General features: G+C 39.7%; 1 protein-coding gene across 2 annotated transcripts in view; it reads right to left on the bottom strand.

Moving 5' to 3' along the window:
- Positions 1-23,275, bottom strand: part of vrk3 (VRK serine/threonine kinase 3) — a 45,824-nt gene that overhangs the window by 12,141 nt on the left and 10,408 nt on the right. For both annotated transcript variants that reach the window (XM_072547431.1, XM_072547432.1), the window contains exons 3-10: positions 21,002-21,145; positions 20,314-20,463; positions 16,766-16,815; positions 16,604-16,670; positions 14,660-14,744; positions 11,528-11,630; positions 11,352-11,444; positions 322-454 (exon numbers count right to left, since the gene is read on the bottom strand). In XM_072547431.1, the coding sequence (XP_072403532.1) occupies positions 322-454; positions 11,352-11,444; positions 11,528-11,630; positions 14,660-14,744; positions 16,604-16,670; positions 16,766-16,815; positions 20,314-20,463; positions 21,002-21,145 (825 nt within the window). The remainder of the gene's footprint in view (positions 1-321; positions 455-11,351; positions 11,445-11,527; positions 11,631-14,659; positions 14,745-16,603; positions 16,671-16,765; positions 16,816-20,313; positions 20,464-21,001; positions 21,146-23,275) is intronic.

The raw sequence follows: 23,275 nt of genomic DNA, 5'->3' as shown, positions 1-23,275 counted from the left end.
AACAATCACTAAAGAAAAAGCAGTAAGGAAGCTAATCAGTAAGGTATTATTACTATTTTATATTTAATTAATAAAATGTAATGGAAACTATAGGCTGGTTAAGTTTTGTCTTGCATCAACACCCTTAGAAATCAAGATTTAGAAATAATGTACAGAAATAAGCATTTGGGGACCACCATCGAGCCTATTTGGGTAGTTCACGCAATCTTCAAGATCAGCTAGAAAACGTAGGAATGCAGTAAAAGTTGAAGGGCTGTTTGAACAACAGGAATATAGAAATTAATACAACACAAAAATGGATCGCTACATGCAAGGTCTTACCAGCTCCTTTGTGTACATCTACACTGATCAATTCAACAGTGCCCTCATGTGGGGTTCTGCTTCCTTCTCTGTATTCAACGTGCTTACCATCAGGACAATATCTGAATGCAAAGTAGTAACCGACCAAATATACCTGAAAAAGAAAATTCAGGATTATTTTACTTTAGTAGATCCAGAAGTTATGTTTCTTTTTAATCTATCAGACAAAATATTATCATAGATTAAAACTCACATTACTGACCAGATACAGTGCTGACAGCAGTGCTAGCAATTTTAGGAAGCCAAGAAGTGTTTTCCCACATCTCAATGTCATGAGTTCAGGGCTCATGGAGTTGGGGATATTAATGTTGTTTGAGGGTTGGTTAACAGGCAAAGCAGGAAGTGTAGGGATATGTCAAGACACTTTTAAACTAGCAAGCTGCGACTAGTGGGAAGTTGCAGGATTCATTAATAGAGCTTCAACTATTTACAAACTATATTGATAATGTGGAGGAGGAGACCAAATAACGCACATGAGTGTGTGACAACATGAAGATGGGGATGCAACAGAAACTATAGGCTGGTTAAGTGAACTGGTGGGAGTAGTCTGCTGAAATCAATTGCCATGATTTCACAAAATCATTACAAGTGTATAGCCATCCTAGAGAGTGTGAATTGTTCAATGCCTGACCGACCACTAAGTGAAAATAAACTTACACCAGGTTTCGTTGAACAAGGATGCTTTTTTTTAAAAAGCAAACATATCCTGTAGCATGTGGCAAAAACAAGTGATTAATTGCTAATATGCAAACTTCAACTCCTTTTAAATCTAAACATACATATTCATTCGCACATGGGATGGATAAGACAGATGAGGCACATCTTTTCATAAAAGAAATATTGTGGGTGTAAATTATAATCAAAAAGACACAAGTCTGCATAGAATCCAACCCAAAAGGAGTGGTGTGAGGTGACTTTTCTGCATACTTTTATTTTTGGCAATGAAATCACGTTGCTATTAACAGTGGCAATCCTCTATTTGGAAGCTAATCTAAGTTAGTTCTTGACTTGAACTAGCAGTTCGTTTTTTTGTTCAAATTGTTTGAGTAGAGAGAGCACATGAGTGAGCATGTGGGAATGAGAGCAGGACTAAGAGTGAGAACAAATCTACTCACTGACAGCTTGAATATCTAAACTACTTGGTCTCCTCTCAGTTCTGTATCAAACTGCATCTATTACCTTAGGACAGTGTTTTAAAACCACAGCCTGCAAAAATAATTTCTCCCCATATCGGTTCTAAAAGGATGACTTTTAGGTTGAAACAGTAGCCAGCACTGTGCCACAAGGATCGGTGCTGGATCCACAGCTTTTTGTCATTTATATCAATGATTTGGATGTGAACCATAGAATCATACATAGTCATAGAGTCCTAGAGATGTACAGCATGGAAACAGATCCTTCGGTCCAACCCATCCATGCTGACCAGATATCCCAACCCAATCCAGTCACACCTGCCAGCATCCGTGGTTAGTAAATTTGTCGATGACACCAAAATTGGTGGTAGACACCCAAGAAGGTTACCTTAGAGTACAATGGGATCTTAATCAGATGGGCTGAAGAATGGCAAATGGAGTTTAATTTAGTTAAATGCGAGGTGCTGCATTTTGGTAAGGCAATCAGGGCAGAACTTATACATTTAATGGTAAGGTTCTGGGGGCATGTTGCCGACAAAGAGACCTTAGAGTGCAGGTTCATAGTTCTTTGAAAGTGGAATTGCAGGTAGACAGGATAATGAAAGCAGAGTTTGGTACGCTTACCTTTATTGAGTATCGATGTTGGGAGGCAGTGTTGTGGTTGTAGGGGATATTGGATAGGCCACTTTTGGAATACAGCATTCAGTTCTGCTCTCCCAGCTACTGGAAGGATCTTGTTAAACTTGAAAGGGTTCTGAAAAGATTTATAAAGGATGTTGCCAGAGTTGGACAGTTTCAGCTATAGGAAGAAGCTGAATAGGCTGCAGCATCATGATAAAATCATGAGGGGCACAGACAGGGTGAATAGCTGAGGTCTTCTCAGGGTAGGAGAGTCCAAAACTATAGGGCAAAGGTTTAAGGTGAGAGGGGAAAGACTTGAAAGGGACTGAAAGGGGCAACTTTTTCATGCAGAGGGTGGTGTGTATATGGAACGAATTGCTAGACAAGTGGTGGAGGCAGATAAAATTACAATATTTAAAAAGGCATCTGAATGAGTATATGAATAGGAAGGGTTGAGCGCGATATGGGCCAAATGCTGGCAAATGGGACTAGATTAATTTAAGATATCTGGTCAGCATGGACAGATTCAACTGAAGGGTCTGTTTCCGTGCTATATGTCTCTATGATTCCACGATATTTACATCCTTCTGCAAATAAGGAAGTTATAACTGTGCACAGTACAAGAGATGCAGTCTCACCACTGTACTGCCAAACTTAAACAGAACATTATTATGAGGAATTGAATATAAAAATAACGAAAGGCTAACATTCTATTCATCGTCTTGATTTCTTGTTAAACCTGCGTACTAAGCTTTTGTGACTCATGCATAGAATATCTAGATCCACCTGCTCCTTGGATTTCTGCATTCTCCACACTCTGCTCTTTCATTCTTCCTGCCATAGTGAATTAATTCATATTTTCTCATATTATGCTGTATCAGATCTTTGTCCACTCACTCAACCTACCAATATCCATCTGCATTCCCTCACAATATACTTTCTTATCTATCTTTAGGTAATCAGGAAATTTAGCTGTCATGCCATCACAACTGAAGGTAATTGAAATAAAATGTTAAATACTGAGTCCAAGCAGAGACTCCTGTGGGACTCAACTTGTCACATTCTGACAGAAAAAGATTCACTTACACAGTTTTTTGCAACCAGTCAAGCTTCTGTCCATGCTAGTACATTACCTTTTATAGAATGAGCTCTTATTTTGCACAATAACCTTTTCTGTGGCACCTTCTTGAAATGCATGTACATTACATGAACATGCTCTCCTTTATCTACATTAACCAAGTTATTGGAGTAATCAGGTTTCCCCTTTCACAAAATCCTACTGATTCTTCCCAATTACCTTGAGTTTTTATAAATACCCAGCTCTGTTCTTCCTTTCACCTATTGATTTAGAACTATTTTTGTATTTTCTGTGGTGAAGAGAAGCAAATTATTTATTCATTTCATCCACCATTTCTGTATTACCTACTATTAACCCACTATTCTCAATATCTATAGGACCAACTCTCACTTTTTTTCCTTTTTAGATACCTGTAAAAATCTTTGCCTTCTATTTCCAGCTAGCCTCCTCTTGTACTCCAATTTCATTCTCCAGATTTCACCTTGATCAATTCTCAGCACCATTCTTTATATTCTGACAATCATCTGATCTAGGTTCAATTTTGCGCAACTACCATATATACTAGGAGTGATAGTTGAATTTTTTTAAGACTAGTTTTCAAGGGTAAACTTATAGGGTCGACTATTAAATGGATACTACTTTTGAAATTCGCACTGTATCATTGGCAGAAGCTCAGCTGATCATTAAACAAATAAAGATAAAAACCCACAACAAATTACTGTAATTACCAGATAAAGACAATAGAAACAAAAATAAGTTAACAGTAGTAAGCTTGTATTTATACTTTTCTCCTTCACAGAAAGTGAAGGAGAAATATAATACAGCTTTAAAATCACAACTACTAGTACACGTTATATCTTAAACATGTCGAATACAAAAAGTTCATTAAAATCCTGCAAAATCACTGTTCAACATCTACAATACCGAACAAAGCTTCATAATCATCAGGATCCTCTACACCCTTGCTGTCCATAGTTAACGGTAGCACATCATCCTCTTCTTCTTCATGTATAATCATCCCATAGATAATTGGCCTCTGTACTGTTCAATGCATTCCAAATTTCACATTTCTTCAATGATTTGAAAACGGTCAGCTTTAATTTCCTTTCATGAATCAACAATGTAAAGATCAGTGGTAGTGATAGAATCCGCATACTGCCTCCTTTTGGGTGTTTTTTTCTTCATTATGTATCCAGTTATTCCACTTCTTTCTCATCATGTCCTTAAATGGCTTATTGATACCAACATCTATTGGTTGCAAAACACTAGTAACTCCGCCAAGAACGTCAGCTACTTCAACGTTATGCGATCAGATGTTATCAACAACATTCTTCATTAGATGTGATCTAAACTGACCCCAAACGAGCAAAATCTTTTCCGTGCATAGTCCACCAGGTCATAAATCCCAAAATTCCTTCATCCATTTTCTACATTCATCCAGCCTTGTGCATGCATTTCCTTTCTCTCTTAAAAACAGACATTGGTTTTAACTTAGTGCCATCAGCCATACAAGACTGAAATAAAGTAAATCTACTTTTCTCATGGCCAATGGTTCTCACCAATACTGTTTTTTTTTCTCCTTTTTGCTTCACTGTTTGATTCTCTGGCATGTCGTTTCATCCATGTTTCCAATGCACGATAACTTGTAGCTTTCCTTCTGCTGATTTCTGTTTATAAACTGGTGAAACTAGAAAATCTTTTCTAGTTCAGCAGGCAACTTTTGTGCAATTTTCGTTCTGTGCTGAAATACTAAATCATGCTTTCTCATGAAACTTGTGCACCATCCAGCCTCAAAATCTGAAATTCCATCTTTTTTCAACTCGTTTTGTGTGGATTTGAATGGCTTCATGACTAACACACTTCCTTTTTTGATGATTTTCAAGTACCCACTCAGCAACTTTTTCCTCCAACTGTAGCCACTTGCTAGGTTTACCTGTAGACACACTTTCGTTTTAGCATTGTCTGGAGTTGGTTCAATATCTTTTGCCAATCTCTCAAGTTTCTCCAAACCAAAATTCTCTTACTACTATACAGTTATTTGTCTTCTCTGCAACTTCAATAACTAAGTTTAAATGCTGCTGTATGTTTTTTGTTATTTTCTGGAGGGCACCTTTACACAAAATGAAGCAATTTCAAAACCTCAATTAGGTATATCACTGCATTCCATGAAGTTGGTAGTCACCTGACTCTTGTGCACCAAGTTGGTATGAATTGTACATCAAATCACATAATAGCACAAAAAAACATTTCCTCATTGTGACATTTATCTACAGGAAAATAGCTTGACTCATTAATGTTGATCTGTTATCTGCGAAGAATGAGGGCCGACTTTTACACAAGGTGGATGGAAAATTCCAGAGTTTTTGGCCAAAAATAGGTAGCGACTTCTACATGCGATGGACTATTACTCAAGTATATATAGCATATGCTTTCCCTAGGAGTAACTTCAGTGAATCACAGATTATGGGTTCTCCCCTGGGCGTAACTACTTTTGGCCCATATCCTTTAATATCTTTTGGTTGATCTTTCTCAGCTTTAAAATTACCAACTGATCCTGCATCTACTACAGTTTGTGGAAGAGTTCCAAACATCAACCATTTAGGTGTAGAAGTGCTTCTTAACATCTCTCCTAAATGGTCTTGGGCCTTTATTTTCAGATTATGCTCCCTAGTTCTAGAATCCTCAACTAGTGGAAATAGTTTATCTTTATTTATCTTTGTTTTTCTAATATCTCAAAAGTTTTGATCAGATCAACCCTTAACCATCGAAATTCTAGAGAAAGCAGGCTTAATTTGTATAATCGTTCTACTTAGCTCAATTCATGAAATCCAAGTATAATTTTTGTTTCAAAAACAGAAGTTGCTGGAAAAACTCAGCATCTGCAAAGAGAAATCAAAATTAACATTTTGGATCCGGTGGCCCTTCCTCAGAACAGTTCCTGCCAGACCTACTGAAGCTTTTCCAGGAAATTCTGTTTTTGCTTCCGATTTACAACATCAGCACTTCTTTTATTTTATCATTGTTGTAACCCTACACTGTATTGCTTCTGAAGCCAATATATCCCTAAGCTGTGGTGCCCAGATTTGCTCACAGTACTCCATGGGATCTAACCAGGGTTTTGCACAACTGCAGCATACCTTCTGCATTGTTATACTCAAGTCCTCTAGATACAAAGGCAAACATTCTAGTAGCTTTCCTGGATTATTTTCTGTACCAGTTTGTCACATTTTAAAGATTTACACACTTGAACCCGAAGTCTGATTGTACATCTACTGTATTTAACTTTGTACCATCTAGAAAATACCCTGGTCTACTCTTTTCTTTGGTCCAAAATGGACAACATTACACTTGCTTACACTACATAGTCAGTTAACATAAAATTACAATGAGATATTGATAGACTACCATCTACACTGTCTACAACATCACCTTACTTTGTGTCATCAGCAAATTTGATTATATGACTTCCTATGCCATTATCCAAGTCATTAATAATGCAAATAATTGAGGCCCTAACAGATCATTGTAGGACTCTACTGGTCACATCCTACCTAATCATTATCTCTACTTTGTCACCTGCGAGTCCACCAATTCCCAACCTGGTCAGTAAATTGCCCTCAATACCATGGTCTTCTACCTTAGCTAATAGTTCTTTTCTAGGACTGGATCAAATGCCCTCTGGAAGTCCATATAAACAACACTCATACACATTTCCCTGTCCACGATCTTAGTCATCTCTTTAAAAACTTCAAAGTAGATAGCCAGGCATGACCTATAAGCCCTGAATCCATGCTGGCTTTCCATGATTAACTGAAAATTTAAGATGCTCAGTAATCCCATCCTTGATTATAGACTCCAACTTTCCCCATTGCTGATGTGAAGCAACTAGGTTTGTAATTTTCACTTTCACCGTTCTTAAAATTTAAAATATAGTCTTAAACCCATTTTCTCTCGGTCAAACCAGACGCAAAATTCAATTACATTGTGATCATTGCTACTCAGTGCCATGACTGAGTTCATTAATTAATCCTGTCTCAGTATGCAAGTACAGTAGAGCTGGTTGGTTCTGAATGTGTTGTTCTAAGAAACTGCCTTGAAAGAATCCCTTGAGCTAGGGATTAGAGGGCAATCAGCCGAGTGACTTTTTACCCCTATTATTCTTCATCTCTGTCCAGACTATTTTGACATCCTGATCTAAGTTTGGGAGAAGATTTGTAGCTCAGGTGCTCGTTGTTGTGGTTCTGTTTGCCGAGCTGGGAATTTGTCTTGCAAACGTTTCGTCCCCTGTCTAGGTGACATCTTGGGAGCCTCCTGTGAAGCGCTTCTGTGCTGTTTCCTCCGGCATTTATAGTGGCCTGTCTCTGCCGCTTCCGGATGTCAGTTTGAGCTGTCCGCTGTAGTGGCTGGTATATTGAGTCCAGGTCGATATGTTTGTTATCCAAATATTGCACAAATGCACTCTTATTCAGTTTTCTTGAATATCATAGCTCCCTTAATATGCAAGGCCCAAACAGTATCATCCTGAAGCCACATTTCTGTAATGGCTATTAGATCATGTTTGCGTTCATGTGTTTAATCTGCAGAGGTTGAGATCTGTTAGCTTAGCACAGCCTAAACATCCATAATGAGATGTCCTACTTTGTATAAAGTAAATATTCAATACTTAAAAACCTATTGAGCAATCCTCATGCTTGTTCTCAGCAACACCTGTCCTTGTGTTATCTGAACTGTTAAGACCCCCGTTGGGGAATTATGAACCAAAGTATCCAAATTTACCGAATAACCCAGATGAAAATTACAAGATTTCACTTATTGCACTTCTAACTTAAGAAGAATCAGTAGCAACACAAATTAAACATGAATTACAGACAAATGATTCTGCAAATAAAAAAGGTAAATTGCTAGGTAATACAATAACTATATGCTTTACACAGCTGCAAGTATTTCTATTAAGCAACTATGGCATGGTGTAGGTACATGCTGTTTTTTGTCTACACAGGATATTCCATCAGTCCTATCTAAAGGATGCTTTCTCCAGGTTTCATTTGCATAGTTACTATCAGCAAGGGACAAGTCCACAAATTCTTTCATAATGGTGTAGGTCTCGAGAATTTAGTTTCAACCAACTGACCAATAACATTCAGTTTGTGCTTTGCGCAGTTTGGATAAAACACCCAGTTCTTTAAATGCAAGTTATTCTAACAGCTTTCCTTGCTTTGGACTATTTTAGAGACCAAAAAACTGTAGATGCTGGAATCCATGGTAGACAGGCAAGAGGGTGGAAGAATATAGCACACCAGGCAGCATCAGGAGGTGCAGAAGTTAACATTTCAGGTGTAACCCTTCTTCAGGACTGGGTGTGGGTGTGGGGGGAGCTGCAGATAAAGGAGGTGGAGGTGGCAGGGGCAGGGTACTGAGGAGAGGTGAAGACAGATAGAGGGTGCCCTGATTGGTCAATAGCAGGAATGAATCGGGTTGGTGGCAGGGAGCAGTGGAAGGGAGGGGGAGGGGCTGGGAAGGGAGTTGGGGGATGGGGTTGGAGGATATTTAAAATTGGAGAACTCAACATCGAGCCCTCTGACTGTCGGGTGCCCAGGTGAAAGATATGGTGTTTTTCCTCCAATAGGAGCTGTGGTTTGTTTTGGCAATGGAGGAGGCCAAGGTGGAGTTGTGGATAGTGACAAAGGATATTGTAGGTTACAGAGAGACATGGATAAGCTGCAGAGCTGGGCTGAGAGGTGGCAAATGGAGTTTAATGCGGACAAGTGTAAGGTGATTCACTTTGGTCAGAGTAACCAAAGTACTGGGCTAATGGTAAGATTCTTGGTCGTGTAGATGAGCAGAGTGATCTCGATGTCCATGTCCACAGATCCTTGAAAGTTGCCACCCAGGTTGACAGGGTTGTTAAGAAGGCATACAGTGTTTTAGCTTTTATTAAGAGAGGGATCGAATTCCGGAACCATGAGGTTATGCTGCAGCTGTACAAAACTCTGGTGAGGCCGCACTTGGGAGTATTGTGTACAGTTCTGGTCACTGCATTATAAGAAGGATGTGGAAGCTTTGGAAAGGGTGCAGAGGAGATTTACTGGGATGTTGCCTGGTATGGAGGGAAGGTCTTACGAGGAAAGGCTGAGGGACTTGAGGCTGTTTTCATTAGAGAGAAGGAGGTTGAGAGGTGACTTAATAGAGACATATAAGATAATCAGAGGGTTAGATCGGGTGGAGAGGGACAACCTTTTTCCAAGTATGGTGACGGCGAGCTTGAGAGGGCATAGCTTTAAATTGAGGGGTGACAGATATAGGACAGATGTCAGAGGTAGTTTCTTTACTCAGTAGAAAGGGTATGGAATGTTTTGCCTGCATCGGTAGTAGATTCGCCAACTTTAAGTACATTTAAGTAGTCACTCGACAAGCATACGGACGTACATGGAATAGTGTAGGTTAGATGGGCTTCAGATTGATATGACATGTCGGCGCAACATCGAGGGCCGAAGGGCCTGTACTGTGCTGTAATGTTCTATGTTCTATGTAAGGACTGTTAAGAGGTGAGGGGATTGGTGTACCATCAGATTTTGCATCTTTTCTGGTTGGAGGGGAAAGGTATCCAGGTGTTTGGTGGCAGGGGTGGTATGAACCTTTATTCCTGATGAAGGGCTTTTGCCCGAAACGTCGATTTCGAAGCTACTAGGATGCTGCCTGAACTGCTGTGCTCTTCCAGCACCACTAATCCAGAATCTGGTTTCCAGCATCTGCAGTCATTGTTTTTACCTGGTATGAACCAAAGACCATCAGAGGGAATGGTCCTTGCAGAAGGCAGAGAGGGGTGGGGAGGGGGAAGATGTTCTTGGTGGCGAGGTCTATTTGGAGTTGACGCAAGTGTTTGAGGCTGGTCGGTGAGGACAAGGGGGTCACTGTCTTTATTGCTTTGAGGGGGGTTTAGAGCAGTGGAACAGGGAATGGAGGTGGTGTGGCAGAGGGCTGTCTGGATGGTAGCTGGATGGGTCTATTGAAGAGGAAGATGCTGGAGACCAGCATTGTAGGGTATGGACGTGTACAAGGACTGCACGTCCATACTGAAGAGAAAGCGCTGTGGGCCTGGGAACCGGATGTTGCTGAAGATATTGAGGGCACGCAGTCATTAAACCACCTAACCCCTCTCTGCCTTCCACAAGGACCATTCCCTCTGACAATCCTTGGTTCACGCCACCTCCGCCACCAAACCCCCAGGTACCTTCCCCTGAAGCCAAAAAGATACAAAACCTGCCAGTACACCAATCCCATCACCTCCATCCCGGGCTCCAAACAGTCCTTCCAGGTGAGACAGAGGTTCACCTGCCTCTGTTCCAACCTTGTTTACTGCATCAGGTGCTCCTGATGTGGTCTTCTCTACATTGAGGAAACTGAATGTAAACAGGGAACGACTCACTGAGCATCGCAGCGGGTCCTCAGGACCTCCCACTTCAATTCCCCCAACCACTCCCTTTCCGACATGACCAACCTTGGCCTCCACCATTGCCAAAATAAACCACAGCTCTTACTGGAGGAATAACACCATATCTCTCCTACAGCCTGAAGGACTCAACACTGGGTTCTCCAATTTCAAATAACCTCCTTCTCCATCCCCAGCTACTCCCCGCCACCAACCGGATTCATTCATCCCATTGACCAACCAGGTCGTATCCTCTACTTGTCTTCACCTATCCCCATTTCACCACCCTGCCCCCACCACCGCCTTTATCGGCAGCTCCCCACACTGACCTCCAGTCCTGAAAAAGGGTGACACCTGAAACGTCAACTTCTGCACCTCCTGATGCTGCCTGGTTTGCTCTTCTTCTAGCCTCCTGCCTGTCTACTTTGGACCATTTTAGGCCCATTTGAACAGTAACTGCAAACACGTCTGTATTTGTATGCAGATTGTCTTTTGCTTCCAGCTCTTCTTTGTGTCTGCTTGGCAGCCATAGCTTAGTTTGTGCATGGACCAGTATTTGTTACTGTTCAATAAAGTTACAATTGATTCAAACTCTTAGGTCCTTTTCCAACATTCAAAACAATCAGATTCCTTCAAAAGTGTTTCTTACTGTATTGCTTTCAAGCAAAAGAGCACCACAATAAGTCACTGCAATGGTTAAATTATTCAAGATGGAGAAATTTTTTTTTACCTGTTCTAGATCATTTGGATTTACATAAATATTTTCTGGCTTGATATCTGCATGTACATATTCATTTGTATGAATATACTCAAGCACATCAATCTGGTGAAGATAAGAAATCAACATGTTAACTAATGTCCAAGACTGAACCCAAACTAGAAATATGTATTTTCACTAACACTCACCATTCGGTAAGACAGCTGAAGTATTGCTTTATCAGACAAGGGTTTCTTAGTTTTATCAAGGATTGAATGCAGACTGTTACCCAAATTTGGGAATACAAGAAACCTACAAAATAAAACATCTGACAGTTAAAAATGACATCCAAATGATAAGCCCAATACAGTATTCGTATGTATAACAAAACAGAAGCAAAATGGAGACAAAATAAGATATATTAAATTGGTGTAACATCCTGAAAAGATGCAAATGACCATCCTACTTCCATGTAACACTACCTAGGTTGAAGGGTGCTCATCTGACATTCACAAAGCTTTTAAGAATGGGTATATGGCTCCTGTTCTCCACAGTGCAGATACAAAGTCAAAGTCAATACAGGCACCAGAAGATTCCAGTATCCAAAGCATCCATCCTTTAGTCATTGATCAATACCTGCAAAATATCATTTTAGTCTCCAACCCTGAAATGGAAAATGCCCAACTGGCAATTTGGAGATCTCAATACCAAAACACCTGTAATCTAAAAGTTTCAGTGGCTCGACAGTAACAAACAAGAGCAAATGCAAGTCACTACAGCTGACACCATCCTCAACTTTATTAGCTTAAGTGACACTTTACCAACCCTAGTGTCAATCTCAACTTCAGCATTACTCAGCCAACAAAAGAACAGTTCACTAACTCAAACAGAACTCTACCAATCTCAGCCACACAATGTAAATTTCTGTATCACTGATTCACAATATGCACGTGTCAATCAAGGAAACCTCCATAATTTGACAAAGTAGCTGCTCAGTGTCAGCAATACGTTTGTCAAGCAAAAATGTCTTTAATTGCATAACTAACACATTGACACAAGAAACACTTGGGTCTGAAAAGTTTCTGATGTGGAGAGACCACAAAAGCAAATTGGATGTTGAATCCAGGAAATTGCTACTGCGCAAGTGCAAGAAACAGGAGGTGCAGCAACTTACATATAGAGATTCCTTAGGACAATGAAGGAGGCCAAAGGCAGAAAGAACTGAGTGGGGCTGGTGCACAGAATTCAAAAGGCAGGCAGCTGGAAGCTTGGGATCATTTTGTAGGCTAATTGGAGGTTTTCAGCTGACTAATCATCTGGGCTGTTTCATTTCCCAAAAATAAAGGAGACTGCTTTTACAGAAGGGCTGTTTCAGATCTTGGAGGGTGAAGAAGAGGGGAGTGGGTAAAAAGACAGGTGTTGTTTGAAGGAGATGATGTTGGGAAATTAAGGAATATATTACAGATGGAATAGTCTTTGCAAAAGCTAATATTTAAAATGAAAGAGCACAGGAAGAGGGCTCCCATTTCATCACATTTGAAAGATGTTCCCATAAGTGCCAAAGATGGCAAACTTAAATTTGCTGTAAAATCTAGTTTCACACTACACTGAATCTGAACTTCTATGAACTTCTTAAATCTGTTTGTGTCAGATTAGGATCAGAATCTACGATAATGGTGGCACATTTGTAACAATATACAGATGACTATTGAACCAAGCTCCTGTTCACTTCAGCTACAAGCTCCAAATCCAATCTCTTTATGCGGTTCCCTTCTAAATCTACTGGCCATATGATAGAGTTTTGTGTTTTTGCTCTGCTCTTTACCTTATCCAACCTGAATTCCAAGAACTTAGATCTTCCTTCTTGCTCTTAAATGGCTGTGATTGCTCAATAGGATTTTAACTCCTGTATGGATTTCTTTGCTGTAACATGGTTAAAAACCTGTTTCCACATTTAATTCAGTTAAACTTAGCTGTTTTTCTGCGCCAGCAATCTAATATTTGCAAAATACTGGAGGTACTCCAACTGTATTGATATTGACTTAATTCTTGTTGAATATGGAGAATAGAAGGCATCACAAGATTATTAACCTCAACACTGAAGCAGCTAAACCAAATCATTGTGTAAATAATGAAATTTTCACAAATTGATGTCTTTAATATTGATTCAGCTCCCTCAAATTAAATTGAGCATAATTCCTCTAAACCAATAGTCTGACAAAATCATTATTTGTTAAAAAGGTTGTCAGGCACAGAAGAGATTAATGGGATTATAAATAAAGTCTAGTAGCTATAAAGAGTTTAAGTGGGAAGAAAAATATTCTCTGGTCCTTCAGGACCATCACAGAATTATACAGTATGGAAACAGTTCCTTCGGTCCAATTCATCCATACCCAGATATTCTAAATTAATGAAGTCCTATTTGCCAGCGTTTGACCCATATCCCTGTAAACCTCTCCAAAACACGTATGCTTCCAGATGACTATTAAAAGGTGTAATTGTACCAGCCTCCATCACCACCTCTGGCAGCTCATTTCAGACACGCATCTTTCACGTTGCTCCATAGGCCCCCACTAAAATTTTCCCCCTCTCACCTTAAACCTATGCTCTCCTACCCTGAGAAAAAGACCGTGGCTATTCACCCTATGATTGTCATGATTATATAAACTGCTGTAAGGTCACCCCTCAGCCTTTGATGTTCTAGAGAAAATAGCCCCAGTCTATTCAGATGCTCCCTATTGTTCAAACCCTCAAACCTCAGCAACATCTTTATAATTTTTTTTTCTGAACCCTTTCAAGTTTAACAACCTCTAGTAACCAGAATTGAATGCAGTATTCCAAAAGTGCTCTAACCCCAACACCACAACATAATATCCCAACTCCTACACTGAACGCACTGACCAATAAAGACAAGTTGACCAAACATCTTCATACCATTTACTGGTGACTCCACCTTCCAGGAAAAATGAACCTGCACCCCAAGGTCTGTTTGGCAACATTCCTCAGGACTCTTCCATTAAGTGTGTGGGTCCTCCCCTGATTTGCCTTAACAAAATGCATCATCTGCCACTCACAATAACCTTCTTCACTGTCCACTATACCACCAATTTTGGTGTCATCTGCAAACTTACTAACCATTCCTTCTATATTCACATTCAAATTATTTACATAAAATGACAAAAAGCAGTAGACCCAGCACCAATCCTTGCAGCAAATGGCTTGTCACAAACCTCCAATCTGAAAACAACCTTCCACTGCCACCCTCTCTCTTCTTTCAAGGTAATTTTGTATCCAGTTAAAGAAATGCCTTTTTTTTCTGAACTACACATTCATGCACTAACCTGCAAATATTTTCATGGAATCCAAAGCCAACACATGTCGGTATTCCCAGAAATTTCATCATATGAGACTTCAGCCATTTGTCCACTATTTAAAAAAAATAAACTAATCACTAATTCAAATTGAATTTATTGGCAAAACAAAATACCACTTTTTTCAAAGGGAGATATCTATCAAGCACATTTACAATAACAAAAAAATTAACACAAAAAATTACTTGATTCTTTTTAAAATCTGTAAGTTACTTGAACTGCTGTTCTAAAGATGACTACGCATTTTGAGTAGTTAATCTAAGTTTCACAATATTTTCAAAGCAAAACATTTAGCATAATGGTTTTAAAAATCAACAATTAAATTGCACAATTGTGGGGAATTGTATGCTATGGTCAGATAACTTCCATTGTGTGAAAAATCCCCACACAAGCTTTCTTGATCAAGAAGTGAAGATATTCAGACAATGTCCTGAATGGCGAAGCAGGTTCAAGAGGCCATATGGTCTACTCTTGCTCATAATCATTATGTTCAGCCTACTTGATGAAAAAATAAAATTCTGTGCTAATTTTGAAGTTTCAGCAACTGAAATTGTGGACCAACATATCTGTTTAACAATGCTATTACTAAATAGGATACTTAGTGGTGAAACAGTTCTGTTTGACATTATCTATAGCAATTCAACAGTGGAAATTTCATGTAGGAATACATCTCATAATTGGAATAAAACAATCACTTATTCTGCAAGTTTCTGTTCAGCCGTAAAACATTACAACTCTAGCAGTTCTTGTGCTTGTAGATAACAAACAAAGACGGCATGAAATAATGCTTTGCTGGGTACTGACTGTAAATTAACTTGGCTTTTGTATGAAAGAGATTGGAAATTTAAGGTTGAAAGACAGCATGATGACCCCAGCTGATGGCAATGCTGGACAAGTCAGATTCCACAAAGAAACAATTGGTTATTGCAATTGTTACTTTGAAACATATTCACACGAAGCTGCAAATGCTAACACTATGTCACAAGTTTACCACACAAGTGGAAAAGATAACTATACACACACACACATTTTGTTCTCCACTCTTTTTATGAATACTCAATTTCAGAGCTTAATTTGTACTTAAGTGATTCCTCCTAATTGATTTTCCTTGAACAGAGGAAACAATTCAAGATTCCTTTCTCAGTGCACTGACATGAAGATTTCATAATTATAATGATCCAAACTCTCAATTCTTGAAGACTTCTGCACAAACTCTCCTGACTTGGAAGCTCCACGACGAATAATACTTTGCTTGGACAATGGGTTCCCGCAAACTAAAATTTTGATGATTCTGCTAAGAGAAACATATCTTTCTTTTGAACAGAGATCACAAACCTTCTGTTCTGAAGGTCAAAACTAAACTAGTGAGTTTCTGATCTGGCGTAAACTCAGTTGCATAAACATCCCACCCACTATCAACATGGGTTCTTCCATTCTCTCGCATGTACACATGCTTTCCTGAATCGATGCACTTAGATCACTGTTCCAAAAGACCTTCTGACCAGATTTTTAAAACATCTTCACAGAGCTGACACACATCCATCTGCCTACTTTAAAATCCTAAATACCAAATATCATATTATACACTTTTCATGATTATAGCTATATTCTGTGGTAGCTCAAAACCCTACACAATCAAAATGACAGTTAGCGAAGCCAAGCAAATGATCATGTATTATGGAAATGAGACATGGATAAATATCCTAGCATTCTAATCAATTCTCGTTAGGGGTAATTCAGGAATATTTAGGAGGTTAACAGACGGAGTACAGTCTAGGATGGAATAAGTTAGATGCAGTTAATAGCAAGATTTTTCCATTTCATTCTTTTTGATCTTTGTGTAATTCATTTGTTGACCATGTACCCTGTAAAAGCATTCTTTTTTAAACTGACAGCCACACAAGTGCCATTTACCTTTACTTTGCTTTGCAGCACGTTGGAGAAAGTTTTGTTCGTTAAAAATTCTGCCATCCTTTGCATCCTGAAAATATATTTAGATACATGGTACCATTATCATATTAATACAAATCAGATTATAGATGTTAAGTCTAAAAACTCAAGCAGATTACAACTTACCACTTTAACAATATATTTGCATGGTTGTGAATGACCAGCCCCTTGTTGTGCTGCAAAGGTAAGACATTTTGTGAATAATCAAAATAATAATTATTTTATCAGCAACAATTTTGTCCTTCAACCCAACCAGGAGAATTGTAAATTCCAACAACTAGCATTTATAGAGGGTCCTTAACATCATAGAACAGGGCGACATGGTGGCATCAGGGTGGATCGGTGGCACAGTGGTTAGCACTGCTGCCTCACAGCGCCAGAGAACTGGGTTTAATTCACGCCTCAGGCGACTGTCTGTGTGGAGTTTGCACATTCTCCCCATGGGTTTCCTCCGAGTGCTCCGGTTTCCTCCCACAGTCCAAAAATGTGCAGATTAGGTGAATTGGCCATGCTAAATTGCTTGTAGTGTTAGGGGCATGGGTAAATATAGGGGAATGGGTCTGGGTGAGTTGTGCTTTGGTGGGTCGGTGTGGACTTGTTGGGCCGAAGGGCCTGTTTCCACACTGCAAGTAATCTAATCTAATCTAAATTCCAAAGGCATCTTTCAGGAGAGTTACTAACCAGAATTTGTCACCAAGCCAATCACAACAAGGACAAAACCCCAGTGGTCTTCACATTCCACCTGACCAACCCTCTGGATACACTGCATCATCCTCCTTCATTTCTGCCACCTACAGACTCCATCACCATGGATATATTTCCCTCCCCACCCCTATCTGTATTCCCAGAGAGAGACCTTTCCCTCTGCGACTCCCTTGTTAGGTCCATGCACCCCCACCAACCCACCCTCCACTCCCAGCACCTTGCCCAGTCACCACAAGAAGTGCAAAACCGGCGCCCACACCTCCCCCCTCCCTCATCCCCGTTCAAGGCCCCAAAAGGATCATTTCACGACATACACCTAGTCTACTGTGTCTGTTGCTCTCTATGTTGCCTCCTCTACATTGGGTCATTGTGAAAACGTTTCAGAGAACATCTCTGGGACACACGCACCAAATAACCCCACCACCCTTGTCCAAATACTTCAATTTCCCCTCCTACCCCGCCAAGGATATGCAAGTCCTGGGCTGCCTCCACCGCCAAACTCTAGCCACCCGATGCCTGGAGGAAAAAAAGCCTCATCTTCCAGCTTGGGACTCTCCAACCACATGGGATCAATATCGATTTCATCAGTTTCATCAGTTTCCCCAATTCCCCTCCCCCCATCTTATCCCAGATCCAACCTTCCAACTTGGCACTGCCCCCTTGACCTGTCCATCTTCCTTCCCACCTATCCGCTCCACCCTCCTCTCCGATCTAGCACCTTCAGCTCACCTTCATCTATTTATCACAGTTTCAGCTACAGTCCCCCCAATCCCAAACCCCCTCCCATTTATTTCTCAACGCCCTTGAGCCGCCCCCTCATTCCTAATGAAGAGCTCATGCGGAACTTGAGGCTGAAAGTAAAAATAAAATATGGCTGAAGGCACCAATTGGTTTAAGACAGGGGCAGAGGTAGATGATGCTCTGAGAAAAGAAACAAACATTTTTGGAGAATGTGGCATCTGAAGCTCAATGCAGGTTTAACAGGGAACCAGGACTGAAACAGTCTAATCCAGCTTCACAAATATCAGGGATAGGTATGGAATTGATGGCTAGAGGGAGACACTGGCAGGGGCTTAAAACAATACATTAGGTTTGAGTCAAGCAGTTCCAGTACAGCTACCTGACTGATATATACTGACAAAGCAGAAGATACAGCTTGACCACAAAAAGCATGACAAAAATCGAATTTTGGCAATTACTATTCAATCAGCCTACTCTCAAAAGATACAGAGAGGTGTTATCAAAAATGTTTTAACGCAGTTCTTGCACATAAGTAATTTATTGGTTGATACTCAGTTTGGAACTACTTGGCTCCACATCTTAATACAGTCTTTGCTCAAATGTGGCAAAAGAGTTGAATTTCAGAGGAAAAATGACTGCCTGCAAAATCATAGTATGTAAATGAATGTTGCATCAAGGAGCCATAGCAAAAGTGAATCCATTTGAAACAAAGGAAAACATTACAGTGGCTGGATTGATATTTAACAGTAAAGAAAAATAACTGATTGTTGGAGGCACTACAATCTCATCACCAAGAGAATGCTGCAACAAGTCCTCAGAGCAGTGTCCTAGACCCAATCATCTTCAGTTTCTTTGATGATGTTTCATCATAAAGTCAAAAGAGGGATTTGTTCACTAACCGCAAACTGTGCAGTTCCATTTGCAACTCCTCAGTTAATGAAGCATTCCATGTCTGTAGCACGACCTGGACAAACATCCAGACCTGGGCTGATTTGCCACTAAGTAAAATTTACACCACATATGGCAGGCAAAGTCTTTCACCAAGAAGACATTTAACTACCTACCCTTGATATTGAATAGCATTACCATGATTGGTAGGGATGAAACAAATCACCTGACAGTGACCAATTAGGTGAAATCTAATTGGACTAGCCACATAAATACAGTGATTACAAAAGTAGGCATGGGCTTTAGCAAGCTGTAGCATATAACTCGCCTTCTGACTCCAAGGCCTTTCTATCTTTTCATCATTAAAGCCTGGAGCAAGAATGCAGTTGCCTGGATTTGTGCAGCTCTAAGAACATCAGCTAGGACAAAGGAATCTGCTTGACTTGCAGTTCACCAATGCAAAGTGGTAGCAGTATCAGTAGTGCGGTGGAGCAACTTATCAAGGTTCCTCCAACAGCAACTCCAAGACCTTGCATTCTAACATCGAAAAAGACAATGGGAGCAGGCAAATGGGAGCATCACCTCCAATTGTTCTCCAAGTTACACAACATTCTGACTTGGGAGTTATATCGCTATTCCTTCATTCTTGCTGGGACAAAGTTCTGAAACTCCCTATAAAACAGCACTATAAAATACCTTTATCACAGAGCTGCAATAATTCAAGAGCAATTGGCCACCTTTTGAAGGCATTTGGCATTGGGCAATAAAAGCTAGTCTTGCCAGCCACATTCATGAAATGACCAAAAATAGCAATTTTATTTTTGCATTTCAAAGTTTCTATTACTATAGGATTTATAATAATATGACATCTGTGACAGACAATTGGTCATATAAAGTAAGATTGCTGTTATTAATGGCTGTTACAGCTTTAGAAAAATATATTTTAGTAATACAAGATTATAATTTTCTTTGAATTATAAATTAAATGCACTTTAGTCTGCCACTTTCTTCACAGATCATTAAATGAACATTTAAAAAGATGTTATAAAAAGATACTTTACAGCAAAAGATTTGCAAGTAACCACAATGTTCCACACCAGAAAAGACCGAAAAATATCCTTGCACATTTAACAAGAATCATGGTGATATCTTTAGCCTAGAAATATAATACCTACTTAAAAAAATTTGAGCTATATAAAGTACTCAATTACAAAAACTGAAAAAACCTGGCTTTGATACAAGTGCTTTGAAGTGCCATGAAATAAACTGCAAAACACACAGTCTTATTGTTATCTAGAATAAATTCCAATTATTAGTCTGCAAATACACGGTAAAAATACCTGAATAAAGCAATCCAGATTCACTGTCACTTGGAGTGAGAAGCTTAACAAGCTTCCATTTCTTACTGTTCTGATCAGTCAGGACTGTTTGTTCTGGAATTGGTTCCAATGGATTGATTTTCTGGCGCTTTCCTTTGACATTTCTTGATGCTAAACAAGGAACAACATTTATTTAGCCCAGCACTGTTTATTTTTGATGGCGGTGCCTGAACTTGAAATACGACAGTCCATTTTCAGAGCAGTTATTCTCCTTTTGAAGAGAGGACATAACCGTACTATACAAATGTAGTGTAGGAAATCTCAACTACTTCCATATACAGGAGTACGAAAAGACAAAGGGCTACAAAGAGCTCTAAAGTTGCTGTCCTCCAGTACACTGAAAAAATGTATTCTTTATGTATGCTAAAATTGACACAGCTGGGACTTGGAAACCCATCAAAATTCAGACCCAGCAAAAAAAAAACAAGGCTCTGGAAATTTTCTTTATAGTACTGCACAGAATGCTCTTTCGCTGTTTCATTATAAATTAATTGCAACACACAAATGCCTGGTTAGAAGCCTTCCTTAGGCATGCAAAACTGGTATCAAAAATGACCTCAGGCAAATAAGGTTAAATCAATAGTTTCCAAATTCATATTGATTTTAAACACAACCATTTGATTGGATCTCTTCCATGATGAGAACTTACCAGGTGAAAGTTTTGTAGGAGAACTTTGAAAGCTTGTTTCCAGTTCTCGTTTTTTCTTTGGAGAAGTTAACTCTCTTTTGGGGTGGATTATTTTCACAGGAGTGCGCTTTGTTTTGGGTGCCTCTGCATTGGGCACAGTCTGAGCTGAAAGCACAATGAAAATGTAACCAGTTTAAAGTCTACAGCAAAACATTACAAATTGCAAGTATCCTTTAACACTTAAACTTTAAAATATTAACAACCAAGTAGCTTAAGTCACAAAGTGCTCAATTTGTACCAGTGCTTGCCACTGAAATCAAGGCAAATAAACTTGCTTCTCGCCTCTACAAAGTTCCAATAGGAAGATAAATATTTATTTCAGCACATAATGGAGTTGGAGGCACACAATGCCAATTATCAACAATTAACTAACAACTGCATTTACAATGTGGCAAAATGTGTCAATGCACATTTCAGAAGGAAAGACAGACTCAAAACAGGAAAACTTTGAAAGAAGGCAGCCAGGATTTTTCAGCAGTTCTTGAGAAGGTACTGGTGAGCTACTTCCTTGAACTGCTGCACTTCATTTGGTGTGGGTACACTTAATGCTGTTTGGCAGGATTCAGAGTTCCAGGGTTTTGAATACGTTTTTCACTGGGTCAAATTAAGGATGGTAGAAGTCTTACTTCCAACATGAAGGTAGTATTCCCATGTATCTGTCACCCTTATCCTTCCAGATGATAGTGGTTATGGCTTGGAATCAATTCGAAGTCTTTTCTGCACAACATCTTGCAGATGGTCAGTATCTGCATTGTGTGCCATCAGTGATATAGACAGTGAATGATTAGAGATTTGCCTTATATTAATTCATGGACCTTATGATGGAGGGAAGCTGATTAGTAAAGCAGATGAAAACAGCTGGGCCTTTGACACCACAGAGGAATTCCCGAGGTTCTACAAACCTGGGTGGCCAATCTCCAACAACCACAACCATCTTCCTTTGTCAGGTTGTAAGTTTGCTTGATGAGCTGGTAGGTTTGTTCTCAGATGTTTCATTACCATGCTAGGTAAAATGTCTGAGAACAAACCTAGCAGCTCAGCGAGTAAACTTACAACCTGAACCTCAACCTGAGCTATAAATCTTCTCATACATCGCAATCATCCTTTGTACTAGATGTGACTCCAAATACAACGTGCTCCCCAAATCCTATTTACTCTAGTTTCGTTAAAGCACTGTGATGCTACATTCAGCCATATGCGGCCTTGATGTCAAGGGCAGTCACTTTCACTTCACATCTGAAGTTCAGATCTTTTTGTCCATATTGGACAAGCCCACAATGAGGTCAAGAGCTGACTAGCTCTGTCAGAATCAAAACTGTGTGTTAGTAAACAGGTTATTATGAAGCAAGTGCTGCTTGAAAGCCCCATCAATGATATGCTCTATCACTTTGCTAATGATTAAGAGTCGACTAAACGGATGATAATTGGTGCGTTTTATCTGTCCTGCCTTTGCGTGCACAGGACAGAACAGGATAATTCCCCATGCTGATGGGTAGATGCCAATGTTTCAGCTGTGCTGGAACAGGCTAGCTAACGACGCAGCAGGTTCTTGAGCACGTCTTTAGCTCTAGCTGTAATATTACCACAGCCCATTTTTGCCGACCCAGTGCCTCCAGCTATTTTGTGATATCATGTGGAGTGGATCAAATTAGTTGAAGAGTAGCACGTGTGATGATGATTCCTGGATGATAGATCATTTGCTCTGGCTGAAATTTGCAGCAAATACTCCAGCTTCATCTTTTGCACTGATGTACTGGGCTCTTCCACTTTTGAGGACAAGGCTATCTATGGAGCCTCCACTACAGGCAAGTTGGTTAATTATCCACCAATATTCATGTCTGGTAGGGGTGCAGAGGTTAGAGTCATCAGTTGTGGAATTGGTTACACTGTTTAGCACTTGTTGCTAATGCCATTTGGTTCGCAAGTTGTTCTATTTTATAGCTTCACCAGGTTGACAACTCATTTTTAGGTATGCCTGGTGCTGCTCATGGCATGTGCTCCTGCACATTTAATTTAAACTGGGGTCAGGGTAAGTAAAATGAACAGCAATTGTAGAAAATGGTACTTTTTAATCCATCCCAGATATGACAAGTGAGAAAATCTTAACCAGAAGAATAGACATTTAAAAAGTTATTTATGTGGATGTTTCTCTTCCTATGGTATAAAATGAATCACTGTTGGTTGATAGGCAACAAAACCAAAGTTGAACTTGGGATCTCATTGTTCGCAATCTCT

Source organism: Chiloscyllium punctatum, chromosome 26, assembly GCF_047496795.1.
Source record: "Chiloscyllium punctatum isolate Juve2018m chromosome 26, sChiPun1.3, whole genome shotgun sequence".
In the NCBI taxonomy this organism is placed as follows: domain Eukaryota; kingdom Metazoa; phylum Chordata; class Chondrichthyes; order Orectolobiformes; family Hemiscylliidae; genus Chiloscyllium; species Chiloscyllium punctatum.
This window is presented reverse-complemented; position numbering and strand designations above follow the sequence as displayed.